Here is a 19,173-nt window from a genome sequence, read left to right on the forward strand (position 1 = left end):
TTTATACCAAGCATCCCCAAACTCGGCCCTCCAGCTGTTTTGGGACTACAGTTCCCATCATCCCTGACCACTGTTCCTGTTAGCTATGGATGATGGGAGTTGTAGTCTCAAAACAGCTGGAGGGCCGAGTTTGGGGATGCCTGATTTATACGAACAAACCATGTACGGTCTCCACTGTCCCTTCCCCAAAAAGATACTGCAGAGATGGGAAAAGTGCAGAATAAGGCAACTAAAATGGTCAAGAACATTTTCTGCTTTGTGGAAACCCTTAAGCATTTGAGACTTTAGGAAAAGAAAAAGGGGTGATGTGGGACAGGTAAATTATGTGTGGCTTGGAAAGACTAGATGGGTGGGTGTGTCCTTTTGGCTTTGCCTTGGGGTCATTCAGTAAAATTGGGCACTACCTTATTTTCATATGTGTGTGTGTGTGTGTGTGTGAGTGTGTGTGTGTGTGTTCACACCCACACCCACGTCTTCATCAAAAAAACCAAGGAAAGTAATTCAAAACGAACCAAAGAAAGAAGTGCGTGGCTGACATGCAGCCCATAATTAACTGATTAAATTCCCTATTTTAAAGTGTGGTGATGGCCATGGGCAGGTGGCTTCATGAGGCAGTGGCAGGAGGTGGGGATTAGTCAGTCTTGAAGGGTGTAGGTCTTTCTACAACCTCCCTGGCTAAATGGAACCCCTAGTTTCAGCAGTGTTACCTTTTGGGATTTAGATTCCTGGGGACAAACTGAAGAAGAAAGGCCTCTTAGCCTCTTTATGGGTTTCTTGGAGGTTCCAATGTTAGAGATGGGAGGCTGGACTAGAGCAATGCTTGGTCCACTGAGGCTTCTCCTAGATCTTGACCATACTTTTTGACACTACTCTCTTTTAACTGTTTTTGTCTTACTATATGAGTCATTTTTAAATCAGAGCATAATTTGGCTTCAGGCGTTTACTGCTGGCTTTGCTTTGAAATCACTCATATCTCTAGTATTGTGCTGTACCTCACTCATACTGCTCTCCTTACATAAAATATTTCTTCTTCTTCTTGCTCTTCATGGGATTCATGGGCTTTAAAGACCATAATTTCTTTGGTAAGGTGTCATCTCATTTGGGGAACATTTGCAAGGGCGTTGCATTGTCTTTGAGCTTTTTCATGTTCTGCATCTCTTCTCTGTGTTGTGACACGGCTTTCAGCATCAAATATACGTAATTTAAATTTGTAGTGTCAACTTTAATCGATTTTCAACACTTGTTGTTTTAATACAATTTATATTCTGCAAGAGCAGTTAAACCTTGGATTCTTGGACTGAAAATATTTTGCATTGTTCTTCTGGGCTTCAGGGAGCCTACCTGTCGAACACTTTAAAAGTCCAGCAGCAATATTTAGTTTTGAAAACTGTTGTTTTCAGCTATTAAGGAATCAGGTGCTTTGATAAACTCCAAGAACTATCCTACCTGCATAGGTTGTTCTTCCATTTTTATATTTTATTGACTGTTTGACAGGTGGCTTGAGAAGTAGTATGCAACACTATTAAATAAATGATTGAATACATTTCAGTGGAGGAAGCTAATCTATGTGCAAGCAGTGCAGTTCCTTCCATTGAAATTAATGTGGAGTCCCACTTACATAGTAGCCCCACATGAACCTCGGAGCAGCATACACTAAACTCTGTATCAGGGTACATAAGTTTGAGAACTGGCACTTGCACTAGTAATTTCAATGTTTTTAAGCTGTTTACTCTGTTCTGTCTTTGAAAGGAATGGGTCGTGAAGTTGAAAACCTTATCTTAGAAAATACACAACTGCTAGAAACCAAGTGAGTAACTTTTTCAGCTGTTGAACATAGAATTACTTCTGCTAAACTTGTTTTAAAATTGATCATGAGACTGGTTGCTGGTTCATAAAGGATATAATCAATTATTCCCAAGGCCCTTGTTCCATATATCTAGGTGACAGATGTAGGTTAGTTGATGCTTTAGGTGTTTGCACTATTCTGATCTCTAATGGTTAATATAATTAATATAATAGGCTGTCTAGTCATGCTGGCCACATGACCCAGAAAGCCGTCTGTGGACAATCGCCAGCTTCCTCGGCCTAAAGTGCCGCAGCCCCATAGTCTTCTTTGGCTGGACTTAACCATCTGGAGGTCCTTTACCTTTTACCTTACATATTCCTTTAGTTCATGAAAGGTATAAAATTACAAAACGCACAGGGAATCTCAGAACACTAGAGCTTGGGTTTCTTAAGTGTAGCTGACCATCAATAGCTTCAGGACAATCAGAAACAACTCTCACTCATTCACTAATTTGTTTGTTCCCAAGAGCAGTGCTTTTTTTTCTTTAAAAATGTTTAGGGGTGCTCTCATTTTCCTACTTGAAATACTGCCCCTCAATGAGGCCAAACTTAGATTCACAAAATGTTTAGGGGTATGCGTACCCCCAGAAAAAAGCACTGTCCAAGAGGATCTGTTTAGATGTTGCAGAGCTAGACTAGTTTAGGTGGGGCTAACGTTTTTGGGGCACAGGGTTCACCAACCCTCTGGGGCCACACGCAGTTGTGGACATGGCCAAAAGAGGGTGTGGCCACTCAGCACTCTCACATGTGCGCAGACACCCACAGGCATACTGCCCCCCCCAAGTGTACAGATCAGATAAGGAGGTGGGTTATTGCCCAGTACTGTGTTCACTTACTGTATTTTTCGCTCTATAAGACGCACCAGACCACAAGACGCAACTAGTTTTTGGAGGAGGAAAACAAGAAGAAAAATATTCTGAATCTCAGAAGCCAGAACAACAAGAGCGATCACTGCGCAGTGAAAGCAGCAATCCCTCTTGCTGTTCTGGCTTCTGGGATAGCTGCGCAGCCTGCATTCGCTCCATAAGATGCACACACATTTCCCCTTACTTTTTAGGAGGGAAAAAGTGAGTCTTATAGAGCAAAAAATACAGTAATCATTTTTGCTGCTATCAAATTTAGAGGGGTCCTGGGGGGGCAATATTAGACACCCCCCACCAAAACTGAGGGTTAGACAACCCTGGGCTAGTCCAATATGGCATATTATACTATTTGCCGAATAAAAACAAATGTTGCAAACTATGTTTTGTGCAAGCTGTTGAAGCTGTCGCTGTGAAAGAAATGGAACACAAAATAGGAATCTGGGGCAGCCAGTGCCAACGTAGTGCTGCAACAATTGTTCCATCAGTGCAAACATTTCAGCTTGCCAGATGTGGTGATGCACCCTCCCCATACTGCCTTGGGGATTCTCCTGGTGGAAGGCGTAGTGCAGGCTTCCGCTAGTGGGACTCATTAGTTTCATACTGCCCAAAGCTAGTTTTGTAAGTGGGGGGAGGGGTATAACTCTTTGTCGCTTGAATTCCTATGATAGGATTGAAATAACGGTTGTAAAAATAAATAGATCAATTTCTGTGATACTGGTAAAGGTAAAGGGACCTCTGACCATTAGGTGCAGTCGTGGCTGACTCTGGGGTTGTGGCGCTCATCTAGCTTTATTGGCCGAGGGAGCAGGCGTACAGCTTCCAGGTCATGTGGCCAGCATGACTAACCTGCTTCTGGCGAACCAGAGCAGCGCATGGAAATGCCGTTTACCTTCCCACAGGAGCGGTACTTATTTATCTACTTGCACTTTGACGTGCTTTCAAACTGCTAGGTGGGCAGGAGCAGGGACCGAGCAACGGGGGGCCCGTTGCAGGGATTCGAACCGCCGACCTTCTGATCGGCAAGTCCTAGGCTCTGTGGTTTAACCCACAGTACCACCTACGCCCCTCCGGTGATACTGGTAGAAATGACCTAATTACAGCTATCTTTGTTGTCTTCAGAAATGCCTTGAATGTGGTGAAGAATGACTTAATAGCAAAAGTAGATGAGCTCACCTGCGAGAAGGATGTGCTGCAAGGAGAGCTGGAAGCTGTAAAACTGGCCAAACAAAAGCTTGAAGAGAAGAACAAGGAATTGGAAGAAGAACTTAGAAAGTGAGTGTAATACGCTTGTTTCATGTACAGCAGAGAAGATCTTACCAGGGATTCTGCAACTAACTTCATTGATAACTCTTGCATCTTGTTTAGAGCCCGAGCGGAAGCAGAAGAAGCGAGGCAAAAAGCAAAGGAAGAGGATGATGTATGTAATTGCATTGGCAGCTTTTTATGTAATCCTGTTTCTTATTTGTGTAACATTGCTCTTAAAATACCCTGACCTTTTGAAAGAGTTTTTGAGAAGAAGTGTGCCCTTGTCCTTTCTTTATCTGCTGCAACTCCTCTTGCAGTTGTAGAGTGGATCATGACATCTGGGGGATGCTGAATTAGACTGCTTCCTCCACCCCACCCCTCCTTTGGACACCAAGGGGCTGTGAGGGGCTGCTTCCATTGTTGGCACTGTTTCTTCCCGCCCATTACTGCACTTTATATATAGCCATAAACACCTGTAAATTATTTCGGAACGACTGTCTTGGGCCCTTAGTGCAGTTCATTGGTGATGGAAGAGAAAGTAACTCCTCCTTAAACTGTACATAATTTGCTACGTTAAGCATTCTTGGTTCTCTTTCCCCCCCACCCCGTGTGCAGAGTGACATTCCTACTGCTCAGAGAAAGCGATTCACTCGGGTTGAAATGGCCCGTGTCCTCATGGAAAGAAATCAGTATAAAGAGCGGCTAATGGAGCTCCAAGAAGCAGTGCGATGGACTGAGATGATACGGCAAGTGCAGTTTTCTTATGCTTGTTGATAGTATTTTATGGTTATGGTTGCAATGCTGGATATCTCTCTCTCTCTCTCTCTCTCTCTCTCTCTCTCTCTCTCTCTCTCTCTCTCTCTCTCTCTCATAATAGCAGTGGGTTGGACTAAATAATCCTTTGGTCCCTTCCAACTCTACCAATCTGTGAAACTGCTGCTATTATTGTACAGTGGTACCTCAGGTTAAGAACTGAATTAGTTCCGGAGGTCCGTTCTCAACCCGAAACTGTTCTTAACCTGAAGCACCACTTTAGCTAATGGGGCCTCCCGCTGCCGCTGCACCGCCAGAGCACAATTTCTGTTCTTATCCTGAAGCAAAGTCCTTAACCCGAGGTACTATTTCTGGGTTAGCAGAGTCTGTAACCTAAAGCATCTGTAACCTGAAGCGTATGTAACCTGAAACGTATGTAACCCGAAGTACCACTGTATTGCGTTGTGGAGAGTAGATTATTTTTAACAGTAAAGGGGGCCGGACCATCAAAGAGGAAGGGCTGTAGCCCTTCTACATACTTTGCATGTAGAACATCCCAGGTTAACTTCCCAAGTAGGGCTGAGAGAGAGTCCTCCCTGAAAGCCTAGAGCAGCGGTTCTCTCTCTTTTTTTTATAATAATTTTTATTGATTGATTTTATGTTACAAAAAACAATGCAACCATACTACCACTAAATATAATTAAGAAATAAAAATTACATACATCAATATTTAGTTTGTTATTTGTTATTTACCGTCTTATTTCCTCCCAAACATTCCATACAAAAACACACATATGTGCAGAGACCCACACACCCACACCCACACACAAAATGATAATAATGAAAGTAAATATTTTCCCCCTTTTATCTTCCAAAATACAGTGGTGCCCCGCAAGACGAACGCCTCGCAAGACGGAAAACCCGCTAGACGAAAGGGTTTTCCGTTTTGGAGGCGCTTCGCAAAACGAATTTCCCTATGGGCTTCCTTCGCAAGACGAAAGCCCATAGGGAAATCTCCAGGACAGCGGGGAAGCGCAGCGCGTCTTCCCCACTGTCCTCGCACCTCCTCCGAAGGCTGGCGGTGGGGCGGAGAGACCTCCTCCCCCCGCCAGCCTTCGAAAGGCTGTTCCAAAGGCTGGCGGTGCGGCGGAGAGACCTCCTCCCCCCGCCAGGCTTCGGAAGGCTCCTCCTGTGCTGAAGGCTTGCGGTACCTGTGCTGAAGGCTTGCGGTGGGGAGAAAAGCCCTTCTCCGCACCGCCAGCCTGGCAAGCGGTCTCCATAGGAACGCATTAATTGATTTTTAATGCATTCCTATGGGAAACCGTGCTTTGCAAGACGAAAAACTCGCAAGAAGAAAAAACTTGCGGAACGAATTAATTTCGTCTTGCGAGGCACCACTGTATTTCATTCAACTTTGACTTCCTGTGGTTCTCAATCTGTGGGTCCCCAGATGATGTTGGACTACAACTCCCATCATCCCTGAGCTCTGGCCTTGCTAGCTAGGGGTGATTGGAGTTGTAGTTCAACAACATCTGGTGACCCACAGGTTGAGAAAGGCTGCCCCAGAGAGTTGCTGCCTGTCAGGGCAGAAAATAAGGAGCCAGTGTTTCTCAAGCTTGTGTTTCCAGCTGTTGTTGGACTACAACTCGTATCATCCCAGACTTCTGGTCCTGCTAGCTAGAGATGATGGCAGTTGTAGTCTGGCAACAGCTAGGGACCCAAGTTTGAGAAACACTGATCTAGATGGACCAGGCAGCTTCCTATCCTCCCCACCCATTGCTTAGCTCTTAGCATCACCCTCCCCAAAAAAGCTGGGCACACATTTAGTATCATATCTCTGAATGAAGAGATGGTGCTTGGCAGACAGACTCCAAGGAGATGATCTGCAGCAGTAGGAGGGGCGTACTGCGCCTCTCACTTTGAACTTCTTCCCTAGGCACTCCTGTACTTTTAACATCTCATTTGGCTGCCACCTAATGGTTGGATGTGATTGCTGCAGTTTAGTTTTACTGTGGAAAGATATTTAGACCTCTTTGTGACTAAGTTGACTTGTTTTGCATGAGCCACGTTCTGCTATGGAGCAGTCCCTGTATTCCTTGCACATGCAGCTTTTGCAGCCATAATACTTGGTACTTCCTCTGATGAAATTACCGTATTTTTCGCACCATAGGACGCACTTTTTCCCCTCCAAAAATGAAGGGGAAATGTGTGTGCGTCCTATGGTGCGAATGCAGGCTTTCGCTGAAGCCTGGAGAGTGAGAGGGGTCGGTGCGCACCGACCCCTCACGCTCTCCAGGCTTCACACACCTCTCCGCAAGCAGCGGGAGCCCAGCGCTGGGCTCCCGCTGCTTGCGGAGAGTTGCCTGCATACTGAAGCCTGCGCACGCTGAGCTCAGCGCGCCCAGGCTTCGCAGACCTCTGGCAAGTCTCTGCAAGCAGCGGGAGCGCTCCCGCTGCTTGCGGAGAGTTGCCAGCATGCCGAAGCCTGCGCGCACTGAGCTCAGCGCGCCCAGGCTTCGCGGACCTCTCCGCAAGGAGCGGGAGCGCTCCCGCTGCTTGCGGAGAGTTGCCAGCATGCCGAAGCCTGCGCGCACTGAGCTCAGCGCGCCCAGGCTTCGCGGACCTCTCCGCAAGCAGCGGGAGTGCTCCCACGGCTTGCAGAGAGCTGCCTGTTTGGGGGCTGGGGTCGGGGGAAGCTCGAGCTTCCCCCGCCCCAGCCCCGCGCCTGGGGGGGGGGAATAATTTTTTCCCCTTTATTTCCCCCCCAAAAAATGGGTGCGCCCTATGGTCCGGTGCGCCCTATGGTGCGAAAAATACGGTATTTTGTACACTTGGCTGTTTGGAACTCCTTTCCTAATGCATGCATGAGGTGGACAAAACCGTCATCGAGCAGTGGATGATCTTGTCAGGAACTTAACCTTCTGTAAAATCGGCAGTGAACAAAAAAACAGATTGAAAAGCGCTTGATGCCCTTACACTGTTTACCCTTCACCAGATAGACTTCATCAGATATATGTGTGTGTGTTATACCCTTCACCAGATATATGTTTCTGTGTTTTTAGGGGATGAGCGGTCAAAATAAAAGGTAAAGGTAAAGGTACCCCTGCCCGTACGGGCCAGTCGTGTCCGACTCTAGGGTTGTGCGCCCATCTCACTTAAGAGGCCGGGGGCCAGCGCTGTCCGCAGACACTTCCGGGTCACGTGGCCAGCGTGACAAGCTGCATCTGGCGAGCCAGCGCAGCACACGGAAATGCCGTTTACCTTCCCGCTAGTAAGCGGTCCCTATTTATCTACTTGCACCCGGGGGTGCTTTCGAACTGCTAGGTTGGCAGGCGTTGGGACCGAGCAATGGGAGCGCACCCCACCGCGGGGATTCGAACCGCCGACCTGACGATCGGCAAGTCCTAGGCGCTGAGGTTTTAACTTGAATTTTTAGAATATCCAGATACTAATTTTGTTGAACAGTAATCTAACTTCATGTACAACTAAACCCCGAACAGGTTTAGAGGGCATGTGGCAGATACACAGGAAGAAGTGAAGAATGGAAATGTCTTTCTGCTCAAACAGGCCTTGTTTTGCACACACATGTCCCACTTAGCACTATGTTAAATTGCACCCTGTTTATTCAGCAATCCCCCCCCCCCACCTCATCAATTTAATAGTATTGTATCTTGCAATCAGACAAGAGCCATTTGCTACTTTCATGTGTTGTGCAGAGCATTCTAGGTCATCCTATTGCTCAGCTAATTAGCTTTTGATTTTTTTCTTTAGGGCATCACGAGAAAATCCAGCCATGCAAGAGAAGAAGAGATCAAGCCTTTGGCAGTTGTAAGTACTGAAACGCAATCAGATGCTGGTATTATGCACAAAAGCCTTTTTTGTTTCTTTACTGCGCAAGGAACCAATAACAACAAACCTATTTTCTCTTTGCCATCTAGAATGCCAACTGGGTAAGACTGACCTTAAAGACAGATTGTAAGATGCATCTTGCAATGTTGGTTATGCACTTGGCCGAGAAACATAACTGCCTTAATCTAATTGTGGCATTAAAAAAAAGAAACCAGAATTCTGACACAAGAGTTTTGTTAGCAGCTGTTCTATGAATATGAAAGTAAACTGAAGTTTGGGTAGCTTTTGGTGTGGTTTGCATATAATTTCAAGTACCCCAGAACTTGGTGTGAGAATTTGTGAAGTGCTAATTTATGTTCCTTGTTCTAAACGTAATTACTGAAACCAAATGTGAGAGACTACTAAAATTGTGAGAGATTAATTGTTGTGTGATTAAATATTAAAGTCTTGTGGATCCCAGAAGTTATTTTATTTAATACTTTTTTGCGGTTTAAGATTTAATAGAAATCTTTGGGCTCCTGTCTAAATAGTAGTGAATCTGCAGGACTTGGGTGTGAAGGTGCTGGATTCTTGTGGAATTGTGCTTCTTTTACCTTTATTGTAGTTCATATTCTGAACTGAAACCAATCTTGTCCATCCCTTCCTTTTGCTGTGGGGAAACAGAATTCATTGAAATTACGGATCCTCTATATCTGGACTCATAGTCTGGTAGTCTAGTAAACTTGTACTCTGTGGCATACACATGATATACACAATGATATTTAGGTTATATTAAATGCTTTGGGCAAACCACCTGCAATCCTTACAACAATCATGTAGGCTATGCCAGATTTATCTCCCTGTTATAAATAATGGTGAGATGGAGGCAGCATCCTGCCTAAGGAACATTTACCAAGCTCTGTGATGAGTTGTGTGACTTACAGAGCAAAGCTCATGCTTTTAATCACTATGGCACATCACCTGAGATAATGATCAAACTGCTTGTGTGCCTATAAGTTTTGGGGAAACTATACTGTTTATCAATGCTTCAGAGCCTGAATTACTGAGTGGTGTTGCCTATGGTGGCCTTAACTATCTCGGGTCTAGAAATTTGCTATACAGATAGAGAAGCATCTCAAATTTTCAGGTGGAGGAGTCCAACCCACCCTGGGACCTCAGGATGAAGGGCAGGCAATAAAAGATGGAAATAAAAGTAAATACATGAAAATAAAAATAGAAGCCAGCATCACTTTTTTTTTTGGTACCAGCCCTGTATTTTATAGAAAGCTGTTTTTAACACCACCAGAGCATTCTCTAGTCCCTGCATAAATGCCAAGTCTTTATCTTCATTCTTGGCTTGAATGTGCATGGAATAGTTATTATGAGTGTTGCAAGCGTAATGCTGCTGTTCTGATGGTGTGAGCTGTGTGGGACAGTTAATGGCTGCTGTGTTTGGGCCATTTCTTTTCTTACTATGTTTCCTTACTCATTGCTGTACATTTGAAGCCAGTTTGGCTTTTGGGTGTGTCTCTGTACTCACATGCCTCTACTTTTTTTTGTGGTCTCCAGTTTTAGCAGACTATTCAGCTCATCAGGCAATACTGCTAAGAAACCAGAACCGCCAGTTAATGTTAAGTACAATGCTCCAACCTCCCACATCACTCCATCAGTCAAGAAAAGAAGCAGCACTTTATCCCAGTTACCCAGTGACAAATCAAAAGCCTTCGATTTCCTCAGTGAAGAGTAAGACTTGCTTTGCTTATACAAACGAAAAGTATGCCAGCAATATAGAATTATTTGAATATATCAGCAATGCCAGCATGTATTGTAGTAGAAATATCAAAACCGGGGTTCAGGTTGACCAAACCTTGAAGTATTGGAATAACAGATAGTAGCTGTTGGATTTTTATGGACAAAAAGAAGACTGTGTGCTTAAATGTGGTAGCCTCTGTTGCATAACAGTTACAACAATTTATTCAACTTATTATATTATTATGCTTGGGGGCTGCATAACTAGTTAGCATGCCATGCCAGAATCTTGCTTGTTCTCAGAAATATCCTCGCCCGTATTTATCTAGTTATCTGGTCCAAACATGGAATTAAGCAGTACCCTTGTCCCTTTATGATACTTCTGTGTAAAATAACCCATGATATCCATACAGCACACACTAATGTGGCATGTTGCCTTTGGAGAGGGGTATACCTTAAGTATAATGCCCTTTACTGCCTTACTTGAACTAATGTAACTTGTGCTTAAAATCCCTCAGTGCCTTTCAGCACCGACTTTCATTTCCTCAACAGTGTTTCCATTCACAGTGCTCAGTTTGTATGTTTTGCCCAGCTAGAGCTTTTGTTAACTGTGTTTGCAAAGTTAACATGAATCAGAGGACGTAGGCCCAGAAACGCATGTCACCGGTGCTCGGATGTATCTGTGGCTGGCTCCTCCCGGCGCAGTGAAAGGTGCTATAATCTATGCAGCTCTAAATGGTTTAGGACCAGAGTAGTTCAGGGACAGTCTCCTCCCATGGTACCCCATTAGGAACCCTATGATCTTATTAGACCAAATGAGCCAAGAGAGAACTGAACTGGGACCTTTGAAAAGTTTGCCAGGATATGCACAACCTCCTAACAACTTTTGAAATCGCTAAAAAGTTGCCCAGCTTGGTTTGGGCAAATATTTCAGCAAGCAAAAGAATGTGGTTGTGGAGTAAAGTGAGGGGGGGGGCAGGAAAGTGCTGTTTTCCTCTCCCATCATAAAACTACACTGACAAATACCAGCCAGTTCTATACTAACTGAAGCCTCCATACAGTTTTGGGAGGCACCTTCATGTAGAGAACATTAGAGTAGTCTATCCTTTAGATAACAGAAGTCTGAATCAGCATCGCCAAGTCCTCATCAAATAAAAGTGTTGCTGTCCTCTCTTCAGGGGTTGGTAGAAGGCATCCTGGGTTTCCAGGTATAACCAGAAGCCTCTTAAGGCTGTTAATGTGAGAGATGAAGAGGTGGAATGGAAAATCCTCTCCATGATTAGAATTCCCAAATCCTCATATCATATGGCCTGATTGTTACATTAGCCTTTGGGTGGAATACAGAATATTGGTAATTTAAAAAGACCTTCAAATTAAAGCTTTCGACCATACCAGTTTGGTCGCAGCGTCAGACGTTGCTTCTCCCTCTTCATCCAAATATGTTACCAGATGCAGACTTCAGCAGCAGGTTGTGCCAGAGAGCCATGTTGCCCTAGAAACCTTAGAAGTATTGTGCTGACAGTTTCTCACTGAGAGAAAAAAACAAGTACCTTGAAGGAAGTATGGTGTCCGGGGAGTAATACAGATTTCACTTGCGTATTAACTTTGAAAAACCTCTTCTGCCACCCCCTACATAACTTTGAAAAGTTTTTTTGGGCTAATGGGGATTGGAGCCAATGTGGTGCAGTGGTTAAGAGCGGTGGACTCATAATCTGGTGAACCGGGTTCGCTTCCCCGCTCCTCCATATGCAGCTGCTGGGTGACCTTGGGCCAGTCACACTTCTCTGAAGTCTCTCAGCCCCACTCACCTCACAGAGTGTTTGTTGTGGGGGAGGAAGGGAAAGGAGAATGTTAGCCGCTTTGAGACTCCTTCGGGTAGTGATAAAGCGGGATATCAAATCCAAACTCTTCTGGAAGATATAGAGGAACTTGGAATTTTTTACAAAAGTGTCCTTCCCTTTTGCCAAGGTCTGAGGCCAGTCTTGCCTCACGTAGAGAGCAGAAGAGAGAACAGTACCGCCAAGTGAAAGCCCATGTTCAGAAGGAAGATGGTAGAGTGCAAGCTTTTGGTTGGAGCCTTCCTCAGAAATATAAACAGGTATTGTGTTATCAGCTGTTCATCCCTGTTCATGTGTTTTAGTTTGGGGATATTGTGGTGGCAGGTCACCGAAGGCAATTTCATTTTCAGCAAGGTGGGAAACCTGTAACCCTCCAAATTCCATCAACCTCAGCCAAAACATGGAGCTATTTAAAATACCTGTGCAGATATTATCATGCCTACAAATTGCCATATAGAATTATTATTATTAATTATATTTCTATACCACACTTCATCTGAGGATCACAGGACAGTTTACAGTATAAAAACGCAAAAATGCATATTACAGTGATACCTCTAGATACGAACGGGATCCGTTCCGGAGCCCCGTTCGCATCTAGAAGCAAACGTAACTAGCGACGGCACGTCTGCATGCGCCGCTTCTCGCCGCTTCTGTGCATGACATCATTTTGAACGTCTGCGCATGCGCAAGCGGTGAAACCCAGAAGTAACACACTCCGTTACTTCCGGGTTGCCGAGGAGCGCAACTCGAACACGCTCAACTTGAAGCGTATTCAACCCGAGGTATGACTGTATAGAAAGAAAGAAAAATCACACACACACACCAGTTTTAAAGGCCATAAATTGTTTAATTAGCCTAAGGCCTGGGAGAAGACGAATGTTTTTGCCTGATGCCTAAATACATGTAATGAAGGCACCACACAAGAATAATACCCTGACAAAGCTAAAGCAAAATCGACAATTAGAAACAGCAAGTCTGGGGCACTTTAAATACTAGCAACTTTATTGTGGCACAAGCTTTTGTGGGTGGCAATAATGTTAAGAGTGGCCATTCATAGAAATTAAAAATATGTTAAAAACACAGGCATCCTGGTATTGGTAAGCCAAGTAACAAATGTAGAGTGATAAAAATCATTTATCTCCACAAGTTGATAGTGTTGAACCTCTCATCAGTTTCACATTTTAGTCTTTCTTTAAAACCAAGTATTACATAAAGCCACCTTACAGCTTCACAGAAAACTAAAGCATCCTTGAAAGGGTTAGAAAGGATTTTAAAAGCCTAGTAAAATGAAGGCAGGATTAACATAGTGCAGGTATGGGACTGAGCAAAGCAGTTTAGCACTGCATTTTGAAATTCCAGGGCTGCTGCTGAAAGGAGACCTAAAACAAGGAAACCTTAAGCAGGGTCCCATCTGAACCCATGGACCTGCATGTTACACAAAGGATTTCTGGTTAATAGTTGAAGGCAATTCCTTTGTGGTGATCACAAAGTGTTGGTGATCTGTGGAGCTATCGTGTTTACTTGTAAACATGAAATCTGGAACTAGTTTAAACTGGGAAGTTGGGCTTTCTTTATCCTTCTTACTAAAAGGCAGAATTTTCCCATTTAAACACAAATGCTGCTGTTCAGAAAGAACAACTAGCAATAAAAGGTCACTGAGCTGTGGGAAGAGTGGGATGGCTTTGTGTTCAAACCTCTTTGTAATGGAATGTTGTTACTGCACATTTTTCTGAAGTTTGAGAACATGTGTGCTACCTTGCATATTTCTATGGAAAATGTTTCAAGGTCTTAAACCATGGGTAGACAAACTAAGGCCTGGGGGCCAGATCCGGCCCAATCGCCTACTAAATCCAGCCTGCGGGCGGTCTGGGAATCAGTATGTTTTTACATGAGTAGAATGTGTCCTTTTATTTAAAATGCATCTCTGGGTTATTTGTGGGGCCTGCCTGGTGTTTTTACATGAGTAGAATGTGTGCTTTATTTAAAATGCATCTCTGGGTTATTTGTGGGGCATAGGAAGTAGTTCAATCCCCCCCCCAAATATCGTCTGCCCCCACAAGGTCTGAGGGGCAGTTGACTGGCCTTCTGCTGAAAAAGTTTGCTTACCCCTGTCTTAAACTATGATCTGCATAGATAAGTATAGCTTTAACCCCCTCCCAGTCTTTGTGCATACACCCCCCCTTTTTTATATATTAGCTGCTGAGAAGGGCCTCTTAGCTAATCTGGCAAGATAGACTTTTAAAATTACAATACTGCCCCCCTCTGGCTTTGATCTCACTAGTGTATGACTTTAAACTGAGTGGATCTATGATTGTTCTTCCCAGACAGTCTAATATTCTGGTCATCTTGGCAAACCTATCAAATTCTGATAAGGGCTTGTGACAAACTGGTCTGTAAGATGCCAGAAATGTTTTGAAGCAAAGCAAATATTTCTTTCTCACTTTTTAGGTTGTAAATGGTGGTGGCCAGGGTGATAACAAAATGAAGAACTTACCTGTGCCTGTTTACCTAAGGCCACTCGATGAAAAGGATACATCCATGAAGGTACACCTGTCTTCCTTTTTCTCCAGTTCCCTCTTTTCAAATAAAGAATGCCCCAGTAGTGATTTTTAGATGAGGCCTAATTCTGCATGAGCAAGTTATATCCTTGTTAGGTTCTGAGCAACGCCTAGTTTAATTTAAATTGCAGGTGCTGAATAAATACTTTTGAGAAACTCTGGTTTTTAAATATTGTCATATTGTTATTTCCCTAAAAGCGTAATGTATGATAGGATGCAACAAATGTTTGCTGTCTTTTTATGTCTTATAAAAAGAAACGATAACCAGGTTTCCCCAGTAGGTTTTGATAAAGTTCACTTGTTGTTTTGTAGCTTTGGTGTGCTGTAGGAGTTAATTTATCAGGAGGGAAGACAAGAGATGGTGGTTCAGTGGTTGGTGCCAGTGTGTTTTACAATGATGTGACGACTCTAGATGCAGAGAGCAACAAACAGAGGAGCGCATCACAAAGCAGCTTGGATAGATTAGATCAAGAACTCAAGGTAAGGTCAGAGGTATAATCAAAATGTGAAACTGTTTTCAAATCTATTAACACTTCAAGAAAATAGAAAACTTCAATATTGTGTTCATAATTCAATAATTATGGCATGATTGGTTCAAAAACCTTTCGGTGCCTGCTCATGAACAAGAACCAGTATTTGCTTGCTAGTTCACTAGTCTTCATTAGACCCCAGATTTCCATGGAAAAACATTCATTTGCTTTTACAACACGTTTTGTATTGTATCCGTCCATCTACGTCTAGGTTCCATTAGACGCTTCTTGGTTCCAAAGCTTTTATAGTGGCCAGGTGGAGCATTTGGAGAAGACGAAAAAATCTAGTTCCACAAGACCAGCATGTTTATGGCGTGACAGAAAACTTGCCTGTTCGGTTTAGTTCATGAAAGTGTATTTTGCATAGCTATGAAAATAATGTGGGGGAGTTTGTGTGTAAAACTACCTGCAACACTCCTGGTATTTAGTAATTCTGGTTGTTTATTCGTCTGCATTTGTAGAAAATGCACCTAGCAATTCACAATGTGATTCTCTGCCACCCCCCCCCCCACCAAATAAAAATAAGGTTGAACTAGTAAACTCTAAAATGACACTGTGACCCAGTTGGCAAAGCCCAGTGATGGCTTCAGATGATCAGGCAAACATGAGGGATTCCTAGCAGAGAATATTGTGGCTGTAGTGCTCCTCCCGCCATCCTGCTAGTGCCTTTCTTCCCAGGGCTGAACCAGGGATTGTTTTGATCATTGCAAGGCTAGTTGTCTCACTTCAGACAAACTGTATCTGAGGCTTGTTCTTGGTTGTGGGCAGTTTGTTTGATGGAAAGCAGTTGTCAGCCTGGGTTTGTACATAACCTTGGCAGGATCATGGCATAGCTCTGGGTAGCGCAGTAGAACCAGGGGAAGAGTTCAGTAGTCTTAATCTTCTTTCTGGGAATCCCACACCTTTGCTCATTCACACTAATAAACAGTTTAGGTTAGTGTTATATGCATACTAGGCCTGCATATTGTGTAACGTTTACATTGGTTGGTCTTGGTTTCCGCCTACACAGGACCAGCAGAAAGAGCTGAGAAACCAGGAAGAATTGTCAAGCCTTGTGTGGATCTGTACTAGCACCCACTCTGCTACAAAAGTCATCATTGTAGATGCCAACCAGCCAGGAAACATCCTCGACAGTTTCATTGTTTGTAATTCTCATGTGCTTTGTATAGCTAGTGTACCAGGTAAGAGACTCAGGTGAGGGGGGCAATGACTTGAGTTAACATGGGTTTGCTTCTGTCTGTTTTGGAACTGCTGTTAAAATTCAGCTGGGCAGTAAGCCTTTTTCAGGTAGTCATAATGTGTGTAAATTGGCCAGTAAACTCCAAGTCAATTCAGCTTTTGCTATGGATTGTTACTGAACAACCTGATTCGTTCAAAATGTGGCTAAGCCATGATTTGTTTAACTTACAACTTTTTTTGTACATCCATACCCACTTTTTTTGTACATCCAGACAAAACAAGCTGCATCGACTTCGCTATGATCCGTAAGGTTAAGCCTGGTTTCTTTAACCAACTATGGTTAAAACAAACAAATGTGCATTACCTGCAAGCACAACCAAGGTGTAACTTGCTATGTAAAGTGTGAAAACCCTCAATTTAATGTCTGAGGGTAGAATATAACATAGTGCTAAGTCCTGTGTTCTGTCAGGACAAGAATTACTGCTTGTGCAATGGAGCATTCTCCCCTATTCCCCTAAACCAGTTTTAGGCTTCACCCAACTCTCAGGAGCAGATTTGGGGAGGGTGTGGGGGAGGAGGGTGGACGTCTGGTTGTGTAAGTGGAAATCCTTATCGAATAATAATAATAATAATAATAATAATAATAATAATAATAATAGTAATAATAATTTTATTTGTACCCCACCCTCCCCAGCCGGAGCTGGGCTCCGAGCAGCTAACATCATATAAATAATACAATATGCATAAAAATAATCAATCAATCCTGCCCTGTATTTTTAAAAGAAGCTAATAATTGCTGCTATAGGATAGACAAATATATACTTCATTTACATTATCTATTTTGGAGTTTTTGGTGGTGCTATTACATTGTGTTCTATACAGTCTTTTATCTCTACCTGTGCATGAAGCCCTAACTCCATTAAAGCAGTGCTGTAAATTCTTCCTAAGAAGCTAATATGAAAAGTTAAGTTAGTCATGGATATGTCATCTCTGCACCAACAATTAAAACCTTTGCTGTCAGAAATGCTACTTTGTTTTGGCTGTTTAAAACAAGTAGAATCGTAGTAACTAGACAAGCTCAACAAGTATGTTTTAGGAACTCTCCCTTTTATTTCTGAACACTAAGAATTAATTGCTTTGTTTGTGCCTTTTACATCATAGCAACCATACATATAACAATTCCCTCTTCTTAATGCCTGTTTTCACATCTGCTTCTGACTTGTTCTTAAATTTCACTGAAATCTGGTGGGTAAGCTATGTGAAGGCATGCATTAGCTTCGCTAGATTTTGTGTTATGATAACAGCAAATTGCAATTATTTTATGAAGATCACCAACCCGCAAAGGGCACTGAAAAGTTAACTATCCAAGGTACTGAATGAAACCTTACATTTTTGTTTCAGGAGCCCGCGAAACTGACTATCCTACAGGAGAAGAAGGGTCACAAGAACTGGACTCTGGTCTGGTGGACAAGTCATCCTTGTCTGGCAGTATGAATAGCAACAGCTCAGCAGAAACAGACAGTCTTTTAGGAGGAATCACAGTAGTTGGTTGTACGGCAGAGGGTATTACAGGGCCTTCTGCTGCCCACAGTGCCAATGGTGCCTCCCCCGAGACAAATAAACAGCCAGGTATGGAAACATTCACAATTTTTATTCAAAATGTAGTTTGCTGCAGCATGAAAAATTTGAGTTCTTTTAAAATGGAAGCAAACACTTTCAGATCTCCTTGCAGGGAGGAAAGATGGTTTACTGGAGGGAAAGTCACCAAGCATGAAGCCCTTTCACATAATGCTTTTATCATATAGTTTAGTGTTGCATCCAAACATGGTCTGAAGGAGAAGCCTTGCACTTCTCCTAAGTGATAATCACAGGGTTAATTTTCTCTCTCTCCGAATATCCTTTATTAGGCATAGCAAACCACACACTATCAAACAGACACCATATTCAAATTGTGCAAAATACCAGCTCAGCATAACAGTGTTTGTCCCAGTCAGATCTTTAACTCCAGAGAAAATCAATTTGCAAAAATAATACAATATAACACTACCACATCACCGATCAATTAAGAACCACTAAATCTCTTTATAATGACCCAGTCTTTTTACATGGACAGCACTCAAGAATTCAGCCACTATTAAAGTAATTTGATCATTCCTGTCCGAGAGCAGGTCCAAAGGGTTAATTATAATCGAACCTCTTCACACCTCCATCCATCCATCTATCCGTCCAGGGAATGGAAAAGTATATCTTTAGGAGCAGACAACATGCTTGTAGTCCATTTGAGCTTATTAATTCAACATGCTGATTTGTTACAGAAGAAGTGTGTTCTTTGTAGCAGGGATGGAGCATACATAATACAGTGATGCTGCTTAGCAGACAGACTTGACACAGACTAATTCTGCCACTTGGCCATTCTACATACATCACCTTATCTTCTCAGTTTAGATACGTCTCTTCTGTATAAAAAACAAAAAGGAACGTAGAAAGAACCAAAGGAGTGGCTCATTAGGGCACACATTTTCATGCATGTTTTCTTGTGGTAAGGAACTGAGTGACCTATAACTGAAAAATGTACCTTAGACGTTTCAGCTGAGAATGATGCAGTGGACGAGAACATTCAGACGGCAGAGGAAGCGACCGAAGCGACAGAAGTCAATGCTGGCTCAGGAGAAGAAGCTGCAGATATTGCACAAACTGGAGTCTACACAGAACATGTCTTCACAGATCCTTTGGGAGTTCAGGATACCGTAGAGGGTTCTCCAGCATTTCAGCCTAGGTATGC

General features: G+C 43.2%; 1 protein-coding gene across 4 annotated transcripts in view; it reads left to right on the forward strand.

Annotated features, from left to right (window-relative positions):
* Positions 1–19,173, forward strand: part of SPAG9 (sperm associated antigen 9) — an 80,326-nt gene that overhangs the window by 45,571 nt on the left and 15,582 nt on the right. For all 4 annotated transcript variants that reach the window (XM_081899578.1, XM_081899579.1, XM_081899577.1 and 1 more), the window contains 12 exons: positions 1,750–1,807; positions 3,828–3,980; positions 4,074–4,125; positions 4,569–4,699; positions 8,478–8,534; positions 10,104–10,277; positions 12,252–12,381; positions 14,573–14,668; positions 14,995–15,162; positions 16,222–16,393; positions 17,793–18,020; positions 18,972–19,167. In XM_081899578.1, the coding sequence (XP_081755704.1) occupies positions 1,750–1,807; positions 3,828–3,980; positions 4,074–4,125; positions 4,569–4,699; positions 8,478–8,534; positions 10,104–10,277; positions 12,252–12,381; positions 14,573–14,668; positions 14,995–15,162; positions 16,222–16,393; positions 17,793–18,020; positions 18,972–19,167 (1,615 nt within the window). The remainder of the gene's footprint in view (positions 1–1,749; positions 1,808–3,827; positions 3,981–4,073; positions 4,126–4,568; positions 4,700–8,477; positions 8,535–10,103; positions 10,278–12,251; positions 12,382–14,572; positions 14,669–14,994; positions 15,163–16,221; positions 16,394–17,792; positions 18,021–18,971; positions 19,168–19,173) is intronic.

This window comes from Podarcis melisellensis, assembly GCF_964234715.1.
Source record: "Podarcis melisellensis genome assembly, chromosome: 2".
NCBI lineage: Eukaryota > Metazoa > Chordata > Lepidosauria > Squamata > Lacertidae > Podarcis > Podarcis melisellensis.